The following is a 22,632-nucleotide window of genomic DNA, read 5'->3' on the forward strand; positions in this document are numbered from 1 at the left end:
AGAAAGATAAAAGCGTATTTGGCCACATTCAACAAGAAAATGTACCACAAAATGCACAAGATGATCGGGACAAACACATTTAGCACGTGGGCAAAAGCCAATACATGAGCTCTACCCCATCATCATGGCCATCACCCTGGTTCCTACAGGTTCTATGAGCCTTCTTCATCATATAAGAACCCATGATTGTCCCAACCCATAGTGGGCAATGAACCGTCCTACCTTAAAAGGGGGTATTCAATGCTATATCTTATACAACATGCTCTTACCCCGTGAGCCCCAAGCAGTTAACAAAAGAAAATCATAAAAAGGCAAAAGGCGTATAAAGAAGGGTGGAAAAATCAAGGTTGGGGCACCTCATGTACCACAATTGCTCCCTCCTATACATTATAAACCCAAGTGTGGGCTTCCCTTTTATTAGCCACCCTTGTACCCCAGCATGTGGCCCAGGGCTACCCCTTCTCATCCCCTACATCATTCACCTATCTGTCACATGCCACCACATTCTGAAAGTTGTACCTCGAACATATTATCCCCTTTAGAAGTAGAAACCACTTAATAAGATACTTGGTTAACCTCATTTGGAATTTAGGAGACATTGGCACATCCCGAAGCCCATTATGGAACCGCGGGCCATTATGAAATCCCCACATGTGGGTTGGTAAGCTCATTTGCTCAATTTCCCTAATGACTTGTTATACTGGAAGGCTAGGGGACGCATTGGATCTTATGCAGGATTGCAGATGGTCTCCATCTTGGGTTTTGTCTCCCAATATGGGGTCGTAATCCTCCAAAGGGCTACATTAGCACATGTAAGGTGTGCGTTGAGAGCCATGGGCCTCCACAGTAGTAGACAGTACTCCATGGATCCACGAGGATGTTCAGGTATGCTCGAGATTCAGCCATCAGACGAGGAAGATGCACCTGGCTCACCTTTGCCCAACCAACCCCACAGATGTACCATACATTGGCAGCTGACCCAGGACTTGTAGGATGATGTGGCATCACCTACACCATCTTCAGAGCCCTTGCAGATGATCTACAAGCATTAGAGACCCATGAGGTTATTATTGTGCCCCCACACCCACTGGGAGCACCACAGGTTTATCATTTGGAGAACAAGGGGCCAACCTCTTGTCCATCACTTTTGCGGGTCCTATTCTTCAATATGGCACCTATGGACCTCATCAAGCCTCTTGGAGCGCCCTATAACATGTATTATTCATCATCTAGCCTCTTAAGAGGCTATTATTTCATTTGTGAGCTAGTTTGGTGGGCTTGTCACCAAATGTTAGATTAGTAGCACATTATTTTATTTTTGGGGCTTATGTAGGCCAAGGAGACTAATTCGAACTCCTCATTAGTGTATAAATACAAGTGAGATGAGTTCATTTCTTCATCATCACTTTGGATTGGATCTCTTCTCTCTCTTGAGAATTTAGCACTTTTTCTTGGAGGATGAATTGGAGCTTTATGGATGAATCTTGATGTTTGGATTTGGTTTATCTTATCTTGGAGCTTCTCTATTATCAAATTGATGGTTGGATATGTTTTATTACATGTAAGTACATGTTTTTAATATTATTCCTGTTTTACTTTGTCATATACATTGAATTGGGATTTTCACTATTTTTAGGGATAATTGTTGAATGCATTTACTGCTTCAATTGTGGAATTTTGTCTCTATATAACATCTCTCAATGTATGGGCCATGTAATTTTGAATGAAATTTCCTAGGAATAATTCTAACAACGAATTCATCTTGATAAGCCATCACCCTTTTGCAAGTCGATGTATAAAGCTGTAAGGTTGTTTCCCTTTGCCCTAGAAACATAGCATTAAAAACCGGCCTAGCTAACCGGTTACCGGTCTAACCGACAAGTTAGCAGGCCCACCGGTTGGAACTGGTGAAAATTTCAGGTTTAATAGGCTGTGTGGTGAAAAATTTGACCTAACCGGTCCTAAACCGGCCGGTTACCTACCATGCCCACCAAGGACCCACAGTGATGCTTTTCCAAGGTATTTTAGGGGTTTTAGAGGGAAATTAAGGGTGCTTTCCCTCCAAAAACGCCCTCTCCAAGCCTTTAAGGAACAAAACAGTTAAATGATCTTGTTTTCGACGTTCGTGCAATACAACCTTCGACTGAGGAGGAACCAAATGATGAACAAAGCACCTGATCTAGATCCCATTATGTTGGACGATATTGATCCAACATTAGAATGGGTGGAGGAGACTGAAAATCCTGTGTTTGAGGCTGATTTTGATATTGACATGGCTTTAGCGGGGGATGAAGCAGATTTTGTGGCGACATCAGAACCAGGATCAATAGCAGCATCAACGAAAGGCAAAGAACCAATGGAAGGCACTAGTCGTGCAGGTCGTCAAACTCGTGCTTCCATTAGGTCCACTTCTATTGTTATTGGTGGCATTGCTATTGAGGTTGCAGATTAGGCTGAGGCATCCTCAAACTCTGAACCAGATGATGTCTATGTAGCTCCTGATGATGATCCTGTGGCTAGTAGTGGTGATGAACTTTATGATTGATCATGTGTACACTGTAGACTTGTAGTAGGCCAATGGCCTCATAGCTTGCAACATTGTTTTTGGACTTTATAGGCCATTTAGAGCCTCATTTCTTATGTATTTTGCTATTTTGTCGATGATATGTATTGCACTCGGTGCCATTTCGATATATTCACCTTTACATGGTATATAAATGAGCAAAATTTGCATATTTTTCTCTATTGGCTTGGAATCATGGTTTTAAATCTTAAAAATAGTTTTGTTTCATTAAAAATTAATTATTTAATGTATTTTTCTAAAACCGGTTCGTTTAGACCAAAGCAGTCCCAATTAGACCGGTTCTGGTTGGTAAACCAGTTCTTTAGGTGGACCGGTCCCCTCACCGGTTCCAGTTTTAAAAACACTGCCTAGAAGGCAAGCAAAGTAGCCTTAAGACCTCCTTGACTAAGAAACAAGGTCATCATTCATATCTATCATAGACTCCATTCTCCCAAGATTAAGGCACTAATCTACCAAGAGGTGGTCGCTCAAAACTTAACTCTTGTTCACCTTTTTCTAGGTCTAGCCAAGTTGGGTCACCTAGGGCATCATTTTACCAACAAAGTAGCCCTCCAAAAAGGTCAATCTCCTAGCCTCTCCTATGCTAGTGTGTCCTCAAAGCATCCTCCAATTTTGAAGCCATTTCAACGATGGAGTTGTGAGATAACCCAAGCCCTAGCTCCGAGATCAAACTTTGCCCTAGTATCCCCAAGGCTAGTGCCTCATAGGATCAATTTGACACCTTTAAGTGAAAATCCTTGCTTTGATCCTTTCCCCTCCTTGTCTAAATTAAGAATATCATTGGTTGTCAAATTCTTGCCTCTTAACCTAGGTTGGGTCCACTTGGTCCCGTGTGGTCCCACTCCTTTGAAAAGACAATTCTTCAAGAACCATCTGGGATACCAATTTCAATAAGGATTTTAGGGATTGGGAAACTTTTTCACAAGTTATATTCCTTAAACCTAAACCTCAAATCCCCACATCCTTCTCCTAGAAGACATTGTACCTTGCTTAGAAAGAAAGAAAGCTCCATTCTTGACACTCATTTGTGACTCCATATATATCGAGTATCCTCCCATCGGTGAAAGTTCGTATATAGTAGGGAGCCTTAGCTGAGGTGACAGTGGGCTAAGTCTCCATTTGTTGCCCTTGGTCTAGCGTTTGACCCTTTAGGAATCCCCTTTAGGTCCCCTGCTAGTTTGAGAGATAACAAGACTAATGGAGGAAGCACTAGTGGTGGATGTTTTGGTTTGGGATCTGCGATGATTTCATGGATGAGTAGAAAACAAGATCCTATTGCTTTAAGTAGCGTTGAAGTTGAGTATGTGGCTGCATGTGAAGTAGGAAAGGAGGTTGTATGGTTGAGGAAGCTTCTGCCAGATTTGTTTGAGAAACCTCTAAGTCCTACTGTGATAAATTGCAATAATCAAAGCAGCATTAAGATGTCTGAAGATCCTGTGTTCCATGCAAGGACAAAGCATATCAACAATAAGTACCACTATATTAGAAGTTTGGTACAAGATGGGATCGTGAAGCTACAGTATGTTCCGACCGACGAACAGGTAGCTGATGTGTTAACAAAGTCTCTTCCTAATAAGAAGTTTGAATATTTGAGAAGCATGCTTGGTTTGGTTGATATTACTGATTTCGTTAACGAAAGATGTTTGGAAGAGACTTGAGGAGGCATCTTGTGTGATACAAAATGCCTGGGAGGACATCTGGTTGGCATATGTGTTGATGTCTAGTTCCCAAAGTAGGGAGGGTGGCGTTGGTCATAGAGCTCTAACCTTGCATTACGCACCTAGTTCCCTAGGTTGATGGTTAGCAAGTAAGCCTAATGGTACCTAGAGAGGCTGAAAGCTTTAGTCCATCTTAGTCCCACCCGGATAGATTTCCCTGGTCAGGAATCTAGTCCGTGGCACCATGTGTGCCGAAGTTCTTCATAGTTCTTGTGTTTTGAGATCTTCCTTGTACTTGTATATACATGTGTAAATTATGAATACCTCCCTAGTTAAGAGGGAGTGTTGAAGAATGTAACTAGGTTCGGTCTTCATATTTATATTTGAGTCAAAGAATGAAAAATATTTTTTTATTATTATTACAATGACTTATTAAAGCATGGGTTTCATGCTTGGGTCATCATTTTATAGGTCAAAGTCCCCATTGTGGACTTCTAGGTTTTATATTGAGTCATTAGAGTCATTGTCCATTTAATGAGACCCTTCTTGGGCTTTTGTATCATGTAAAAAGAATTATTATTGAGTCAAAAATGTAATTTGTCACCTCCACACCAAGTCAGCCCTAGACTAATAAAGTCGGCATACAAGAGGACAATTCGACCCACAGAAGAGGCTATATATACAAGAGCAGTTCGATCTATTTGGACATCAACTCAACAAGTTCGATACACATCAAGGAAGTGCAGAAAAAGTGTGAAGTTCAAGGGGAAGAAGGAAGAAGTGCAAGTCGAAGTTTCTAGGCTATCTCTCTCTCTTTTATGCGAAGTTACTGGGTTATTTGTTGGATCAAAGTTTTGCTGCTGGGAGGGTCAAAATTTTGAAAGTGTTGGGTCAAAGATTCTGCTGCTGGAAGGTCGAAATTCTGGATTTGTTGGGTCGAAGTGTTATTGTTGCAAGGTCAAAGATCTAGATCGAAGTTGCTAGAAGGAAGGGTTGACTTGGTGGTTGGAGGAGGTTTGTGTCTAGGTTGAAGAGTCTTGGATTATCTCATCTTAACTACTAAAGGAAGAAGTTTGACTGGGTTTTCCCCTAGATAGGGGTTTTGCCCTGGCAAAGTGCCTACATCTTGTGTCTCTTGTTCTTGTGATCTTCATACACACATAATTTGGTAATTGCTTGATGAAAGATAATATAATAAAGATATAAAAGAAGACAACATAATTCACAAGTAATTATCAAAAAAAAGAAATCTAACCCTAATTCTACTAGCATTGATTTCTCAACAAAGACATGGAATACATTATGCACCCTGCTTCCTGGTGGAAGCTCCAACTCATAATCTACCTCTCCCACTCGTCGAATCACCCTGTATGGCCCATAAAAACGAGGTTGAAGCTTTTCAGCTCCCTTTTGCTTCAATGTGGATTGCTTGTATGGCTGCAATCTCAGGAAAACCAAATCTCCCACCTCAAAATGTCGCTCTACTCTGCCTCTGTCTGCATATAACTTCTGTTGGTTTTGTGCCATCTGCAAGTTATCCTTGAGTGCTCTAAGGATATCTTGGCTTTTCTGTATCCAATCTTTGGCCCCTGGAGCTCTGTTATCTCCAAAAACCATATCAGCAAAAGTTAGTGCATCATAACAATATAAAGCATGAAAGGGTGTCATACCTATGGACATATGATATGTGGTGTTGTAGCAATACTCCCCAAGGTGCAGCCACTTCACCCACGCTCTTTGTTATCCAGCCACATAGTTACGCAAATATCCCTCCAACCACTTGTTTACTATCTCCGCTTGTCCATCTATCTGAGGGTGGTAGCTAATGTTGGGAGTCATCTCTGTGCCAACAAGGCGAAATAACTCCTGCCAAAATGCTCCCATAAATCTGGCATCCCTATCACTGACAATCATCTTAGGCAGCCCATGCAACCTAAACACCTCCCGAAAAAACAACTCAGCCACCTGTAATGCTGAATATCGAGCTGGAATGGCGAAAAAGTGTGCAAACTTCGTCAGCTTGTCAACAACCACATAGATGCAATCTCTCCCATGTATTGTCGGCAATCCTATAATAAAGTCCATCGATATACTCTCCCACTTCCTCTCAGGAATAGGAAGAGGTTGTAGTAACCCAGTGGGATGTGTGTGCTCTCCCTTGTTCCTTTGGCATGCATCACACTCCCTAACATGCCTCAGAACATCCTCCTTAAGACCTCGCCAAGTGAAACGCTCCCTAATGACCCTGTAAGTCTTGTAGAATCCCTAATGCCCTGCCAAAGGTGAGTCATGAGCTACATGTAAGAACTTCTCCCTCAACTGTGATCCTAGCACCAAATAAATCTTATCTTTGTAATAGATAACATCATCCATCACTCGGTACCTGTCATCCCCATGAGTACCATCCAAGATCTCACATGCCTGTCGATCCTTGGAGTACTCCACCAAAAGTTGTGCCTTCCAATCTTGTGTGATATCCATCAAAGAGAGTGTCGCGGGCCTCCGTGATAATGCATCAGCTACTATGTTTTGCTTGCCCTTGACATACTCAATCTCAAAATCATATGCTTGGATCTTACTGACCCATTTATGTTGTCTCTCCTGCAGGTTTTGTTGCTCCAAGAAAAATCAAAGACTGTTGTGATCAGTCTTAACCTTGAACCTGTTCCCCACTAAGTATTGTCGAAACTTAGCCAACACATGCATGACTGCTAGCATCTCTTTATCATATATGGGATACAATCTCTCATGTGGCTGAAGTTTTCGACTCTCAAATGTTATGGGGTGACCTCCCTGCGACAAAACTGCTCCAATGCCCTCCCCTAATGCATCGCACTCCAAGACAAATGGGCGTGAAAAATCTAGAAGGGGCAAAACAGGACAACTACTCCTCTAGTATGTGCAAGACCTCCTCCAAGTGTTGGAGGTGCTCCTCCCAAGTCCTGCTATATATCAAGATATCATCAAAGAATACCAAGACACATCGTCGCAACTACTTGCGGAACACATGGTTCATGCAAGACTGAAATGTGGTTGGTGCATTGGTTAGCCCAAAGGGCATCACCAAGAACTCAAAGTGTCCATAATGGCAGTGAAAAGTGGTCTTGGGGATGTCCTGCTCCCTCACCTGGATCTGGTGGTACCCTGAGCACAAGTCTATCTTAGAGAAGTACTTGGCTCCTCTAAGCTCATCCATCAACTCATCAATGCGCAGAATGGGATACATGTTCTTCAGCGTCTTCTTGTTGAGGGCCTTATAGTCTATGCACATGCGAAGGGTCTCATCCTTCTTCTTCACCAACACTACAGAAGAAGCAAAAGGACTCGAGCTAGGCCTAATATGCCCCAACCTCAACAACTCCTATATAGCCCTCTCAATCTCATCCCGATATTCCTTGGGATGTCTGTAGGGAGTGGTGATGACTGCGTGAACCCCCTCCTCTAGCTCAATGGTGTGCTTGAACCCTCTGTCGGGTGGCTTACCTGGTGGAATCTCTCAAAATACCGCCTAATGCCTCTCCAAGAGAGCTAATATGTCCGGATGTGTTTGTTGCTTCAACCCCCCAGTCTCTGAGATCCTCAACTCTACAGCCCACTCTATGTCACCACGCCTCAAATCAACCTCCATCTTGTGTGCAAACATTGTCTGGGGTGGATATGAATGCATACCCCTCAACACTACTAGCTTTCCATCTGACCCTATGAACTCCATCTCCAATTTCCTCCAATCAGTAGTGACACACCCAAGAGAATACAACCACTGAACTCCCATCACCACATTGGTGTCTGGAACGTCCACCATGAAGAAATGGTCTATCACTGAATAGTTCCCCATGGTCACTGTCATGTTGGGAACATACCAGGTACACTGCATAGTCCTATCTCCTGGCACCAGTACTGAAAATCCCTCAAAAGCCTCTATCTGAATGCCTCTACGCTCCACCAACTATGCATCAATAAAATTGTGGGTTGCCCCACTGTCCACCAACACGGATACACGTTGTCCCTGCACTGTGCCTTTGATCCTCAGTGTCAAATACTTCGGAACTCCCTGAAGCGAAGCAATAACTCCACCAATGGGTAAGAAAGCTCCTCCACTAGGTGGGGGCGGTGGGCCACCTCCTCCCAAGCTCTGAGGTCCACCCTCACCTGCATCTACCTCTTGGTCTACATCCTCCTCCTCTGGCTCATTGTCTGAAAATACCTCTATGTAGTGGGCCTTGCCCTTGGTACACTGATGCCCTAGTGCCCATGGCTCCTGACAAGTAAAGCATAATTTCCTCCGTCGGAGGTCCCTCTTAGTCTCATCATCCAGTTGTCCCTTCCCTGTCCACTCCTTCTGAGAAGGTCTAATGTCTTTTCCCTTCTGAGGGAAAGAGGGTTTAGTAGGTGTTGGAACCCTCGTCTTTGGAACAACATCTAGCATGTCCTGTGCTCGGCTAATGGCATCCTGCAATGATACTGGCCTATAAGCTCACACCCAACCTCGCAGAGGCTCAACCAAACCCTCAATAAACAACATGATCAATCGCGCCTCAGAAATATTTGAAACCATCACTGCAAGCCTCTGAAACTCTGCTATGTAAGCCTCTGCGTTGCCTGTCTGCTTCAGGTTAACCAGCTCACTGAAGTGCAACTCTGAATCCTTCCTATCAAAACTCTCCACCAGCCTGCAAGTGATCTCACTATAAAATGTGATGGATGCATGCCCAAGTGTAACTAATTTGTGATACCACCACTCTTGCGCATCACCCTCCAAATGGAATGTAGCAAATTTAATGGCATTTGCCTTGCATGGGATTCAAACTAAGGTAAGTGTTTAGTTTTTGAACCCATGATCTCGCAGAACTCTTGGCTAACCCATCAAACCCTGGCAATGTCACCTTCCCTACTAGCTTCTGATTATCCCAATTTTGATTATGCGATCCTCCTCGAAATGAGGGCCCAACTGACCTATATTTCTCCTTTAGATAGCAGTAATCTGCAAAGGAGTGTGTCCTTCTAATCCTAGGATCCAAGGCCTCATACTCCTTAATCATGTCAGTGAATGATCTAATTAACTCTGTGAATGCCTCAGCACTTCTCTCTCGCTCTAGTTCCTCCGTGAAGCGAGGCATAGTAGCCCTGGGAGTCTGACCATATGTGTGGGTTGTGCATGGATGTACATGGCTCCCTTCTCCTATTCCGAAACCTCCTTCTTCTTCATTGTTTCCTCCCCCACCACCTTGAGGTCCTCCCTGCATATTTTGCAATTACAGAGCCAACATCTACCTCATCATCTCCATCATTTGCTAGTTTGATCTTACCAACTCCTCTAATAGTGGGTCACACCCACCCTACCTACGTTGATCTTCATCATTGTCCCCCATGTAGTCTCTGGTGTTCTCAAACTCTGTATCAGAAAGATGCTAAAGCCCGTCCTCTCTACCACGGCCTCTCCCTCTCCCTCTCCCTCTCCCTCTGCCTCTAGGACGATGAACAGCTCCACCAAACGGTCCAGTCATGACATGCTCTAGAGCCCACAGTTGGCCAAGAACATGCTTTGATACCACTGTAATGTTCTAACTAGAGAAATACAGTGAAATATCAAAACATGAACTAGCTACAACAAACAAATAAACATGCAATCTGAAAACTCCATAAGAACAGCAAGTTTAGAACATTGTTGAGCAGAAATAATAGAGTTGAGCCATTTTATTAAATATCCAATGAGAAGCCGAGTACAAAATATAGTGGAATGTGTGCACTTGGGCTTGCTTAAGAAAGCACGCAAAACCCAAGTGAGAATGAAGAAAACTCCACGCTGAAATGGCTCACTAGCTGCACACTCTACCCATAAATTTATTGTTGTTGATGCTAGAGCCAAACTGATATTTGAGGCCTCAAATCTACTCCAAAAATTCTCCACAAAAATAACTGAGAAATCACTTAAAGATAGCGCTAACAAGATAGAGTGAATTTCTAGCTATTTTCCCGGCACAAGATTGCGATTGTAGCAACTGCTCCAACAAAAACGACCTACTTGTTGTAGAGATGAAATAGCTCACAAAATGCAAGAAAAGAAATATCCAATCAGCTCCAAGTTTTCTCTCCTACGATGACATTTTAAAACTCCGACTCCGACTCCGACTCGCCCGAGGGTCGACTCCGACTCCGACTCTGACTCGGTCTTGACTTGGTCAGCTCAATTTCAATGACTCGGTCATTGTAAAAAATACATTAAATATTTATTTTTTTTATAAAAACACATAATTTTAAAAATTTTCATTCATGTTTCCAAACACACAACATTAGAATATAGATAGAAGACAACATATGATCAAAGTAGGCTCATGAATATATCCATTATAGCAAAATGGCACCCAGTGCACTGTCCAATACATACATGATGATGATATAGAGATCAAAAGAAAAACACATAACCAAGGAGGCTACAAATGGCGTTATCCTCCAAAATAGATTGTAAGTCATCAAGGAACTAATACAAGGGTCCAAGAGTGTTCTTCACTCCACGAAAGTCCCAAAGTGCATGTGTACATCTTCAAAAGGTGCATCCTCCACTATGATGTCATCTAGGAGAGACCCTATGTCCCCCTTTTCAAGCATGTGAGTGACATGGCACCCCTAAGGGTAAGCATTGGCATCAAAGAGGGATGTGCTAGCCCTCCTAAGTTATCTCAATGATAACAATCCTCATATGTGCTTTGGAAGAAGGCACCATCCACCAAAACAGGGTCAAGGCCAGCCAGGGGGCATCTTCAGTCCATTTGGGCATATCATCAAATAGTCCAACATCCAAGCTTTTAAGTTTAGTGTTTTAGCATTTGGAGGCTCATCAAGGGGTGTAGCATTATGTGGAATCAACTCAAGGCTCGATGCTCCTCTTTAGAGGGCCAAGGTTGGGGCCACAAAGTTAGGTTTGCTTTAAGAAAGGGGCAAAGAACCTATTGGAAGGTTATGAAGAAGAATGAAGTTATCCCTTAAGGAATCTCTACTACATATGTGATACCACCTAAACAAACCTCTCAAGATCAAGCGAGATAAACTTATTTAGGGACAAAAAGCCATTAAAGTATCATAGTGAAAACTTTGGAGTCCCCCAAAAGCAAAAAGACAAAAAAATAAAATTGTTGTTTTTTAGTTCATGGGCCACTGTCATCCAACCCGGCCGAGTAGGCTCGGACTAGGCCGAGTCGGTCGGGTTATTACCGAGCCAGCCGAGTTGTTAGACAACTCGACCGGCTCGATAATAACCCGGTCGGCCGAACCGGTTCACTGGCCGAGTCGACCGAGTGAGGCCTTGACTCAGACCAACTCGCCCGAATCGGTTCCAAGCCAGTCGAATCTTAAAACACTGATCTAAGTTCACCGAAAGAGAGTTGGGATTCTCCGCTTGGAAATCCTGTGCTAAACAGCACTGGTTGACTTAACTCAACAGCTTAAGCAAATCTCCCTCCAATTTAGAAATGAAATGCCAAAACCAGAATGATCAAAATGAGGTCCCAACCTTCCTTTTATTTTTGCTTTCACTTCCTCGTACCATGGTTCAATTTTTCCCATACCATGGTTTGATCCTTCCCATGGTTCGATTTCCATGCTTGGTAGCTCCACATGGAAAAAACCCAATGCGAGAAAACCAATGCAACAGTTGAGGGTTTTATTATTATGCAACAACAGAAATTCTAAGTAAAATAAAATGACGCCAAACTGACATTTCTATCTTAGAGAAATACTAACAGAAATATCCAAGGGATTTTACCCTTCTCTCCAAGCAATGCCACAACAAACTAAGCCTCAGAAACTGGCTCTCCAAACCCTTGAGCAGACCCTTTTACGCTACATCTGCGCAGGCCTACTTGTATTAGATGGAAATTGCCTCTAAAGATGACATCTAGCCTGTTGTTGCCTCTGGAAGTGATTCTTCCGAGCTCATGGAAATTTTCTTGGCCATTGGAAGTTGAATTGAACTGCCTTTCTTGAGGCTCTACGCAGCCCCTGCATAGCCTCAGAGAAATAATACGACCTCCTCTCACTACCTCTCTGGAACCGAAACCTCCTCTGGTAATCTATTGTACTGCCTCCCGGCCACTGGAAGTTGAATTGAACTACCTTTCTTGAGGCTTTGCGTAGCCCCTACATAGCCTCCTAGAGAAATAATATGACCTCCTCTCACTGCCTCTCTGGAACCGGACCCTCCTTTGGAAATTTGTTGTACTGCCTCCCAACCACTGGAAGTTGAATTGAACTGCCTTTCTTGAGGCTTTGCATAGCCTCCTAGAGAAATAATACGGCCTCCTCTCACTGCCTCTCTGGAACCGGAACCTCCTCTGGAAATCTTTTATACTGCCCCTCTGCCACCTTCTACTCGATCACTGACTCATTCTCACTGTTGAATCACCTGCCACTGGGAAATCGAATCGCCTTGATCATTGAGCATTTACAACTGGTGTGTTCTCCATCTACCCATCGACATTTTCTTATAATCTCTAGTCGAGACTTCAACAACCAAAATTAAAACTTAATCAACGGCTGAGATCATCTCCAAGTCAATTTGTGTGAATTTCTAGAGAATTCTCACCTTTCTCGATTAATTGCTATTAATTAATCAGTTTTCGTAAGTTAGACTTAGGAAAAATAAATGATGGTCAATTAATTTAATTAAGCTATCTCTAGGTGGAATTTCCAGAAACAATTTTTGAGTTTTGGAGAACCCATGTGTTTTAGTCTCTCCACAAAGTTTGATACTAGAACACCTGATGCTACAAAAACTAACAGGCAGGGCCAACTTGGCACCTAGAGGGGTTTCTATCCCAAAATTACATATTTAAAAATTATTTTTCCTTTTTCTTTACAATAGGTCCAATAGGACTTTTGATTCTTTGACTCAAAAACCTAGAATCATGAAGAACATGCTTGTGTAGAAGAATAATAATATTTTTTTCTTTTTTCTTTTCTTTCGCTTTTTACATAAAATACATAATGATACAAATTATAAAGACCGAAACTAGTTACATTTTCCGACACCCCGTATTAACTAGGGAGATATTCATAATTGTTCACCCGGTACAAGGATACTCACAAACTAAAATATTCTCATAAGAAGAGTTGGATTGATAAGCCATCTTTAAGCATCAACATCATAACCAGCATTGTCAACATAGCAAGGCCTTGACTAACAAGCTCTATCTCTCCACTAGATCCAAGAACAATGTTGGGAGGCTTTATGTGAGACACCTCACTACCTCTCAAGGTACATACCCCATCCAGATGTTCACTAGGTATGTCCTTTTAGCACTATTCTTGTCTTGGATTCTCAATCCTCAAAGAATATCTATCCTCTTCGACCACTTTTATCTTGGATACGTTGTCCAATCCTCAAAGAGTGTCGGTCCATGAGACTACTACATCCTCAAGGAGTACTAGTCTCAAATACTTATCCAATCCTCCATTCTCCCTCCATGGCCTTCACTAGACATACAGTTGTTAGTCCTAACCTAGTGCATGACACGTGAAGAGGAGAATATGATGTCCAACATTACTCCCGCTCAACCAGAGAGGAGATCCTCATTCCCTCTTGATTAGGGAATAGATCCTTACTCCTCAAACATTAAGGAGATTTCTTACTCCCTCTCAATTAGGGAAGTATCATTGCAATCCATAGTTGGTCTCATACATCATCAAAACATCAGCTACTTGTTCTTTTATGGAGATATAGCAGTAGCTGCAGGGCTTCTTTACACCAAGCTTAGGCTTTGTCCTTTCAATCATTTTATGAAGCCAAAGTCTTTCACACTCTATTTTCATGATAGGGTTTCACGGCTCCTCATAACATCAAGACATATCAGACTTCGATTTTTCTAGATCTTAGTCAATCATCAATCAGCTTTATCACCAACAAGCTCATCATTTTTCTTCAAGGAGCCAAAACTTCCTCGCAATTGCTAGCACATGCCTTTTTCAGAGTTTTGCTTTCAAAGAGTATCAGTTGCTCATGCTTATTCAAGTCATCAACAGTGTAATCCACACAAACGATGTGTTCCATGATCAAATCGCACAATTGTAGGTACAACATCATCAAGTAAATCCTCCTTCCAGCTTCTTCACATGCTTTTGCAATATGTCATCCCAGGGAGCCAAGTCATATTCCAAGCGGATCATCGATATCAAAGTTACTAGATCATAATAGCCTCTTAGTTAAGGCATCATGTCAAATTCTGTTACTAGCTCCCTTTAAAGTCAACATTATTTTGCATGTTTTGTCTCCATATTGCAACAAGGTTTTGCTTCATCTTTCAATCATCAATGTGTTCCTAGAATGAACTCATCAACTGGAAGCTTCAACATCATGTTTATCAGGGTCCTTATAGTTCCCTCTTTTAATCATGCTCATCATCATCAAGGAGTCATTATCAAGCATGAGTCTTGCTTTGCTTTGTTCTTCCATCCTTCTCATCTTGCTTCCTTTATTATGTACCTGCAATTCTCATTGACAAGTACAACCAAGCAAAATATAAAAAGACAAGAGCATGATGTCAATTCTGTCAATGTAGGTTTTCCATGGTTTCTCAAAAGGTGTACTTCTAGGGCTCTAGTTACAGACCCTATATTTATTGGTCTAACCCTTATTAGGGTTTTTTTCCTTTTACTTTCAATGGAAACATCAGTCCTAGGGTTTTGATTTCAAGTCCTAGAATTTATCCAATTCAACCCTTGTTAGGGTTTTACCATGTACCTTAGATTATCCTTTCAAAATTTTAAATCTGCAAGCCCTAGATGTTATTTCCAAAGAGCTAGGGTTTCCTTCAAGGGAACAACTAATTAGGGTTAAGGTTTTCGCTCCTACAGTTAGTTCATTCTATGATTTAGAAACCCAAAATACCAAAAGCCTTGTAGACTTCATAAGCAAGGCCTAGAAATCCTAGATTCTCAAGATATGCAATTGATTAACTGTAAAACCCTAAAGACTTTTACAAACCCTTTCTAATCATCGTAACCACGACACTTAACATGAAATGTACATAAACATTGTACATACCTCTGCGATATTACCATACCTTCAAAGATTCAGTCCTTCCTTTATGTGTCAACACTTCAACAAATGACTCAACTTCTCCTATGTTGAGTTTCCAACTGTCTTCACGCAGAGCTATGTCAATCTTCAAATATTATTCCTTTCTTGAACTAGGTCATCATATTTCTTTCAAACTCCAAGTCGACTTCATTGATGGAGTAAGTTGAAACCATATACGTCCTCAACTATTGTGAGTTGAAACTATATACAACTTTCTTCAAGAGAGACAACATTATTCTTTATCAATTTTGCTTTATGCATGTCATTCTTTGAACCAGTGTCATCGTACTTCTTGGAGATGATTCAAGCTAATGTTTATTAACCATCATTGTTAGCAATATGAAGGCCATCGAGTTATAGTCATGCCTCTGTCACTGTCACCATGGATCACAATTTTTACTTTCAATCAAATGTTATCACTATTACTTGTATTGTAACCATAATTCTATTGCATATCACCATCATGCCTAATCATTGTCATGTCATCATGGTCACTTTTCAGCAATGTTATTGATTCACGTTGTCAACAGAGTCTTACGAGCCTCGTCGATACAAGCATAGCAACATTCATTAGTAGGTTGGCTTCATTTTATACTTCAAGGCACAGTCATAGCTCGTCCTTCTTTTATAAAGCATTGATTCCTTAAACAGGTCAGTTTCTTATATAGACAAAGCCTTACTGTTGTTATACATACTTCATAATTTGTCAATTTCATTGCCATATTGTTGTCATTGTCTTGTTATCTTACGACTTCATTGTCAAGTTACCAATTCGAGCCAAATACTGGAAGTGTGTCACATACGCGAGTTCCAAACCAATGCGAGTCACAATAGATTGTGAACCATATATATACAAGAGTGTGAACCATATCGGAAATGTGATCTACACACATCATAGAACAACTCATAATTATATGAGTCACTATATACTACATAGATTAAGCCAACGACAAATATGAAGTCATGATGCCAAACTAGCACATATGATGCCGCACAATTTTGATACCATGCGAAGCCACCCTTCAACAAGCCATTGAGTTGTTATGTGATGTCATAAACATAATCGATCCACTGTATGTTGCTACTATGTGATTCGATGCCACGAAAATCAAGCCATAGGAAATATGCAAGCATTGTTGACCATTGACTCCACTGTAAATTCGACCATAAATCAATAGAACGATATCGAGCCAACAAGTCTTTATAATACCACAATTTAAAAAGATAGCGAGCGATCATCCGAGTAATGTAATACATGCCAAGAGGGAGATTTTGAGCTAACCTCAAAGCGATCCACAAGAAGAAGTATTCGAACCACTACACAGTATGTATGTCCAGCTACCATAGAGTCATGTGAGCCACCATTATATATTCGAGCCGCTTAGAGATCACGAAACAACCCACAGAAATGAACCGAGCCACAGGGTCCGAGCTTCTATCACATTAATGCGAACCTCTAAAATTACAAAGACATGTTGCATCATTGTACCTTGAACCGTCTTCAGAGGAATAAGAGTTTAATCATGCCTCAAATTACAAAGATCATTGTTATGTATTGTTCCTCACGAGATCAATGTATGCAAGCCATCAGAGTATATATGAATACGATCCATATGAAACCGAGAGATTAACCTTTGCTTTACTGAGATCAGGTCATTTATATGCCCAGAATTTGCCCAATTCGCAAAGACAAAAGCTATAGGAAATTATCCAGAAAAGCCATGGAGAGACCAGATCCAAATGCCAACAGGAATGTGATCTTCAAGCCTCCTTGTACAAACCTCAGCTCTGCTACCATGTTGGAAAACGGGAGGCTTGTAGTTTAGAATTTTAAATTAGATTTCATTTTTCTATGATAACTGCTTGTGAAATTTATTGGCTTCTTATTAATTTATTTATGTTCTTCTTCATCAAAGAGTTATCAAATGTAAAACATGAAGATCACAGTACACAAGATATAGGCTCCAAACCTGGGCAAAACCCCTCCAAGGAGAAAACACAGAAAATACTCTTCTTATAGAATCAGATCAAAGTGAGACATCCAAGAAATGACCACAGAAAACTTCACCCTCCAGATGCCAAGTTAGACCTCCTTTAGCACAGAAAATCCATCATCAAGAGACCAGCAATAAGAGATGTATCGAGGCAGAACTTCCACAAACTTTAAGCTCAAGAAGAAACTCCTTCTCTCCTACTTTGGCCCTCCTCTTCACCTCTGTCCTTTCTGCTGTGTCTTCAAATGAGCTCCATCTTCCCTCTATTTATATAGTCCAGATGGGTGCAAATAGACATATCCACTAGGGCAGGGCTGACTTGACAGATGGCCGACTTGGCACCTATAGGAGTTTCTGTCCCAAAATTACATATTTAAAGAAAAAAATCCTTTCTCTTTACAATAGGTCCAAATAGGACTTTGACTCTTTGACTCAAAAACCTAGAAGCATGAAGAACATGCTTGTCTCAAAGAATAATAATAATTTTTCTTTTTCTTTTTTTTGTTTTTTACATAAAATGCATAATGGTACAAATTATGAAGACCGAAACTAGTTACATTTTCCAACAGGCTGGAGTCTTTTAGGGGAAGCCTCCCATAGCCATTTTGGTAGAAGTTTTGAAGAGTAGGGACTTGGGCCGAGGTGATGGGCCCTTCTCCTGTGTGTGTTGGCCTAGTAGCTTGTAAGGATCTTCAACAACCTTGCTAAAAGGAGTGGTAACAGGTACCATCCTTGTAATGAGGGGAAGTACTCATGGGTTTCCATTTTTTTAATTTTTTATTTTTGGAGGAAAAGTTAGAATATAGGCTTCCAAAATCTGTGCTCAGCGTTTTAAAAATCAGCTAAACCAGAACTGAAAACAGTAGGTTTGACCATAGAAGAGGATGCACTGGCTCTTGAAGCAGTTTAGTGACTGATTTCATACTAAACCAATCAGACCAACCAATTCAACTGATTCAACATTCATGTACATTAATATATATACTCTTTTAATTAAAATTACAAACTTTTATGAGTTTTTTTGCAAACTGGTTCATAATTGACTCATCCTGATTCTGATCCAAGTCAAGTCTAACCCTCAGCAAATTCCAAGCCCAACCCTGACTAACATTGCTCGTACCTTGCCTGTAAATTGATATTTTTGAACAGGATTCTTGCCACTGGACATGTTATCTAATCTTCTTGTCTTTCATTCAGCCTTGATGTATAAGAGGACAAAATCCATTCTGCTCTCCTTTCTATTAAGAAAACAAAGGCGTAAAGATGGTCAACCATTATCCGCTCAGGACATTTGCACCATTAACAAAAAAGGAGTTATTGGACTGACTGTTTCCATGCCCGAGAGGCCATATTGGGTACCAAGAGAATCATGTTAATGCAATGAAAGAAAAGGAGCCATGGGAAATTCTCATATAGTATATGTTGGCAACTTCCTTGCATGTTAATAAAATCAAGGAGCCATTTAGAACCAATGACATTATTATAGAGCAGTTTCCTTTAAGGTGATTCATTCATGACATGTAGAAAAAATTGTAAAGCCTGGCAAGAAGTTTTGCAAGAACTTAATTCAGAATTGTACAGGCCACGGAATGAATATGATATGGGCCATGGCAACCAAATCAAACTAGCCCTTTCATACACCAAGAGGTCTGGATTGATAGTTGTACAAGAAGAAGAGTCTAAGAAAGGTTTTCATGTGTGTGGAGATTTATAGGATGGGGTGTTTCAGGGATAAATAGGCAAGATGGATTAAAAAGTGCCAAGCTATATGAAAAACAACAGCTTCATTCAAGTCAAAGGTCTTAGGCCCGATGGTGTTCCACCAAAAGCATAGCAGTCAGAGCTAGACATCATGACTCGGAGCTAAAGAATGGTATTTGTGTGATATGCTAAAAGAAGAAAACAATTGAACAAGTATTTTGGGGTTGTAGAGTGGTTCAGACTTTGTGGAGAGTATGCTATGCGAAATATGAAAGATGCAATTCTCTTGGTCATGCCTCTCCACTGGAAGGGAGTGATTCTAGGGCATTTGTGGATAATCAGACTATATTGCAGATAGATGTGGAATAACATCAGGTCAACATTAACAGGGATCAAATTTCCTAGAAATAAATATGCAAAGCAATCTTTAATGGGGAATCTGTCAAACTTCATCTGAAGGAGTTTGGCATTTGCTTTATTTAAGCTTTTCGGTCACTTAGTTGACAAATTTCAGACAGAACGGCATGTATAAGAGAGATATAGATTCTCTTTAGTTGACGAATTTCAGACAGAACAGGCATGTATAAGAGAGATATAGATTCTCTTGAGTTTGGTGCTGAGGCAGACATGTTGGCCTTACTTGTCTATGTACGACAGGGTACCAACTTGGTTGCTGCCAAGCCACCTAATGGTGTTTCTGAAATAAGCTTATTGTTTTCCAATGCAATATAGTTTTCAAGTAAAATAAAACCCAAAAGTTATTTAGTGGAGGAAACGAATGGTTAAGGCAATGTACAAAGCAGAACTGCTCAAGAAATAAAGTTCAAATGTATAGGAATCTATAACATGCTCTCTTATCAAAAGCAAGTGATGCAAGAAAGGTCACTCGGTTGACAAATTTCAAATAGAGCGGGCATGTATAGTAGAGATACAGATTCTCTTGAGTTTGGTGCTGAGACAGACATGTCGACCTTACTTGTCTAGGTATGGTAGGGTACCAACTCGGTTGCTGCCAAGCCACCTAACGGTGTTTCTGATGTAAGCTTATTGTTTTCCAATGTAATATAGTTCTCAAGTAAAATAAAACCCAAAAATTATTTAGCAAGGCCACAAATGGTTAAGGCAGTCTACAAGCAGAACTGCCCAAGAAATAGAGTTCAAATGTATAGGAATCTATAACAGGCTCTCTTATCAAAAGCAAGTGATGCAAGAAAGGGGTTCCTGGTCATTATCTTCCTACAAGTTTCTCAAACAAATCAAGCAGGGCACCTTGCATCCTCCTGCCCAAGTTCATATCCAACTATTGTCCCTGAAATGGAAGTAAGGGCAACATTACTTGGTGAACACCAAATAACACTTTGAAAGTTTGGCCAGCTTGATTCTTGGAATATAGAAAATGTTACGAGTACAGTATATACTGAAAGTTGTATATAAATCCGTAACTGAGCAGTGAGCACCTTGTGGAAGGAATGTAATCACCATCTGCAGGCAACCCCATGGAGGGACGACATAATTGACCCATTGAACCTTTGAATTCTGTTGAATTGCCCATAGTTCAAGTCCTGCACAATGCAGTGACAGTCAAAAGAAACAGACCCCAACTTTCCCTTCACAAATGCTAATGGCAAAGCATGTCAAGGACCAGCAATGAAACTAGCAAGGGCGCAATTTCTTTAATGCAGCAGATAATATCATTCGATCAAGCCAACAGGGCCTTGGTTCACTGGTAAGGTCTTTGGAGCATTAACTTGTCTACCAGGGTCCCATTCACTATGTGGTCTGCCCCATCTGAAGCAAGTCAAAAAGAGAAAGGTCTAATGCAAGTCACGGTGGGTTTTGGTGAATAGATACTCGTCAGACCTGGCTGGTAAGCCAAAGGAATTTCATGTTCTACAGTGCAGCCCTCAACCTAAAGTTATGTTTCTCATTCTCTCAAAGCAACCTCCCAGAGAAAGAAGTCATGTGATCGAAATGGAAACAAGGACTGGAGCTGTTTAGGGCAAAAGTTTGGTTGCCTCTGCTGGTTTGATCTTGCCATAGTAAACTAGCGAGCAAGCGAATTTATGCAGTATCCATAACCACAAAGGGTATCATTCTAAGGCAACCCAAAGGCCTATCATTGGCCATTGGCCTTATTGATACCGGTGATATTTACAAGGACATTTACAAAGTTGATTCAACTCCGAACCCATCTCTCAACATTTAAAGGAGAGGTGGTTTATCATGGTAAAAGTGGAAGAAGAACATATACAACACTTGTTGATGCCATAAAATAGAGGCAGAGTTGCAGGAACTGAAAATAGAAGTATGCATTAAATATAAGAAGTGATTCAAAATCCCCGTAAGGAAATACATATCATTTTTCAAATATTTAGTTCACAACTGGCCTATGGTTTCATCTCCCAACTTGATGCTTTGACTGCATATGCCCATGATCTACCACACGCTCTTCATCTCCCAACTTTATGTTTTGACTCCAGATGCCTGTGATCTCCCCACTTGACACATTGGCTGCCTATGCCTATCCGTTAAGCCTCTATATTAGTCAGATAAATGGACACACATATCTGTAACACATTTAATCAATGATTAAATCCACCATCATTCCAACGAATGCCAGGTGAAAACAAACACTTTCAACAATGATCACGGCCATGCTTGAGTAAAAGTGGCATACAACATCTCTGAAATTGCAGCTGAAAACGAATTGGGTATTGCTTTGCAGACATTGTATTTCAAAAATGATCGATATGGGCCTAATGGGTTCTCAGATCTCACCTGTTTGTAACGAGCATTCCCAAGCAGAAGCTCGCTATGCAGAGAAGAATGAGCCATTTTGAAGAAGCACCCCCTCCTCTGGTGTGGCGCCCTCCCCACACCATACCGACTAATGAATAGATCAGCAGGTGTCTTAGTCTATATTTATATGTATCAACCACTCTCCGTAACAAATAGATGTCTATGCTCCAATCCCTGTCACAATCTCTGGACCTGAAAATGAATAATCCATGCTGCATCCGACATGAAAGCACAAACCTGCAAGAAAGCGAAGTGACCCACGAGAGAGAATGTATAGGATCTGTCAATCAGCCGCTTCAAATGTTCATGTTTTGTTCCTTACCCAATTATTGCCGGTGAAAGTAATGGAAGTCCCTCACATGAGACACTGCACCTCTCAGTCCTTAATTGTAAATAGATTAAAAAAAATTGTCACCGGATAGTGATAGTGTACTTAGTGTCTATAGCAGTTTTTATCTTTTTGGTTGTGTTTTATATATTATTTGTTTTTAAAAAAATATAACATGTAATTTAACCAATTAAAATATTAGGTCGCATAAATAATTTTTTTAGGAGATTATCATAAAAGAATGCTGAAGTTGAGAATACGAGGGTGTTTTTTTAAACCCAGAGAATATGTGAATGCGCTTTTTTAAACTTAGAGAGAATGAATTAATGAATTTTATTTATTTATTTTTTCAGATGATATAGTGTTTAGATTTTTTTGGAAAAATCAAAGAACAAAAGATCGACACATTTCGAATCTAGATCTAAGTTCATCATTGACACCAATATTAGGATGATGAATCTAGATCTAAATTCGAAACTAGTGGATCATTTGTTCTC

The 22,632-nt window shown here is 40.8% G+C and overlaps 1 protein-coding gene across 2 annotated transcripts in view; it reads right to left on the reverse strand.

Annotated features, from left to right (window-relative positions):
• The window catches only part of LOC149219095 (beta-1,6-galactosyltransferase GALT31A-like), a 127,339-nt gene extending 105,133 nt beyond the window's left edge, over window positions 1–22,206 (reverse strand). The window contains exon 1 of one of the 2 annotated variants that reach the window (XM_089384256.1): window positions 21,787–22,206. In XM_089384256.1, coding sequence (XP_089240382.1) covers window positions 21,787–22,025 — 239 coding nt within the window. In that variant the 5' untranslated portion in view covers window positions 22,026–22,206. The remainder of the gene's footprint in view (window positions 1–21,786) is intronic. The other variant, XM_089384257.1, reaches the window with a different exon arrangement.
• Between the last annotated feature and the right edge of the window lie 426 nt (window positions 22,207–22,632).

This window comes from Pinus tabuliformis, chromosome Q (genome assembly GCF_031772625.1).
Source record: "Pinus tabuliformis cultivar Carrire ecotype Pingquan chromosome Q, CPIR1, whole genome shotgun sequence".
NCBI lineage: Eukaryota > Viridiplantae > Streptophyta > Pinopsida > Pinales > Pinaceae > Pinus > Pinus tabuliformis.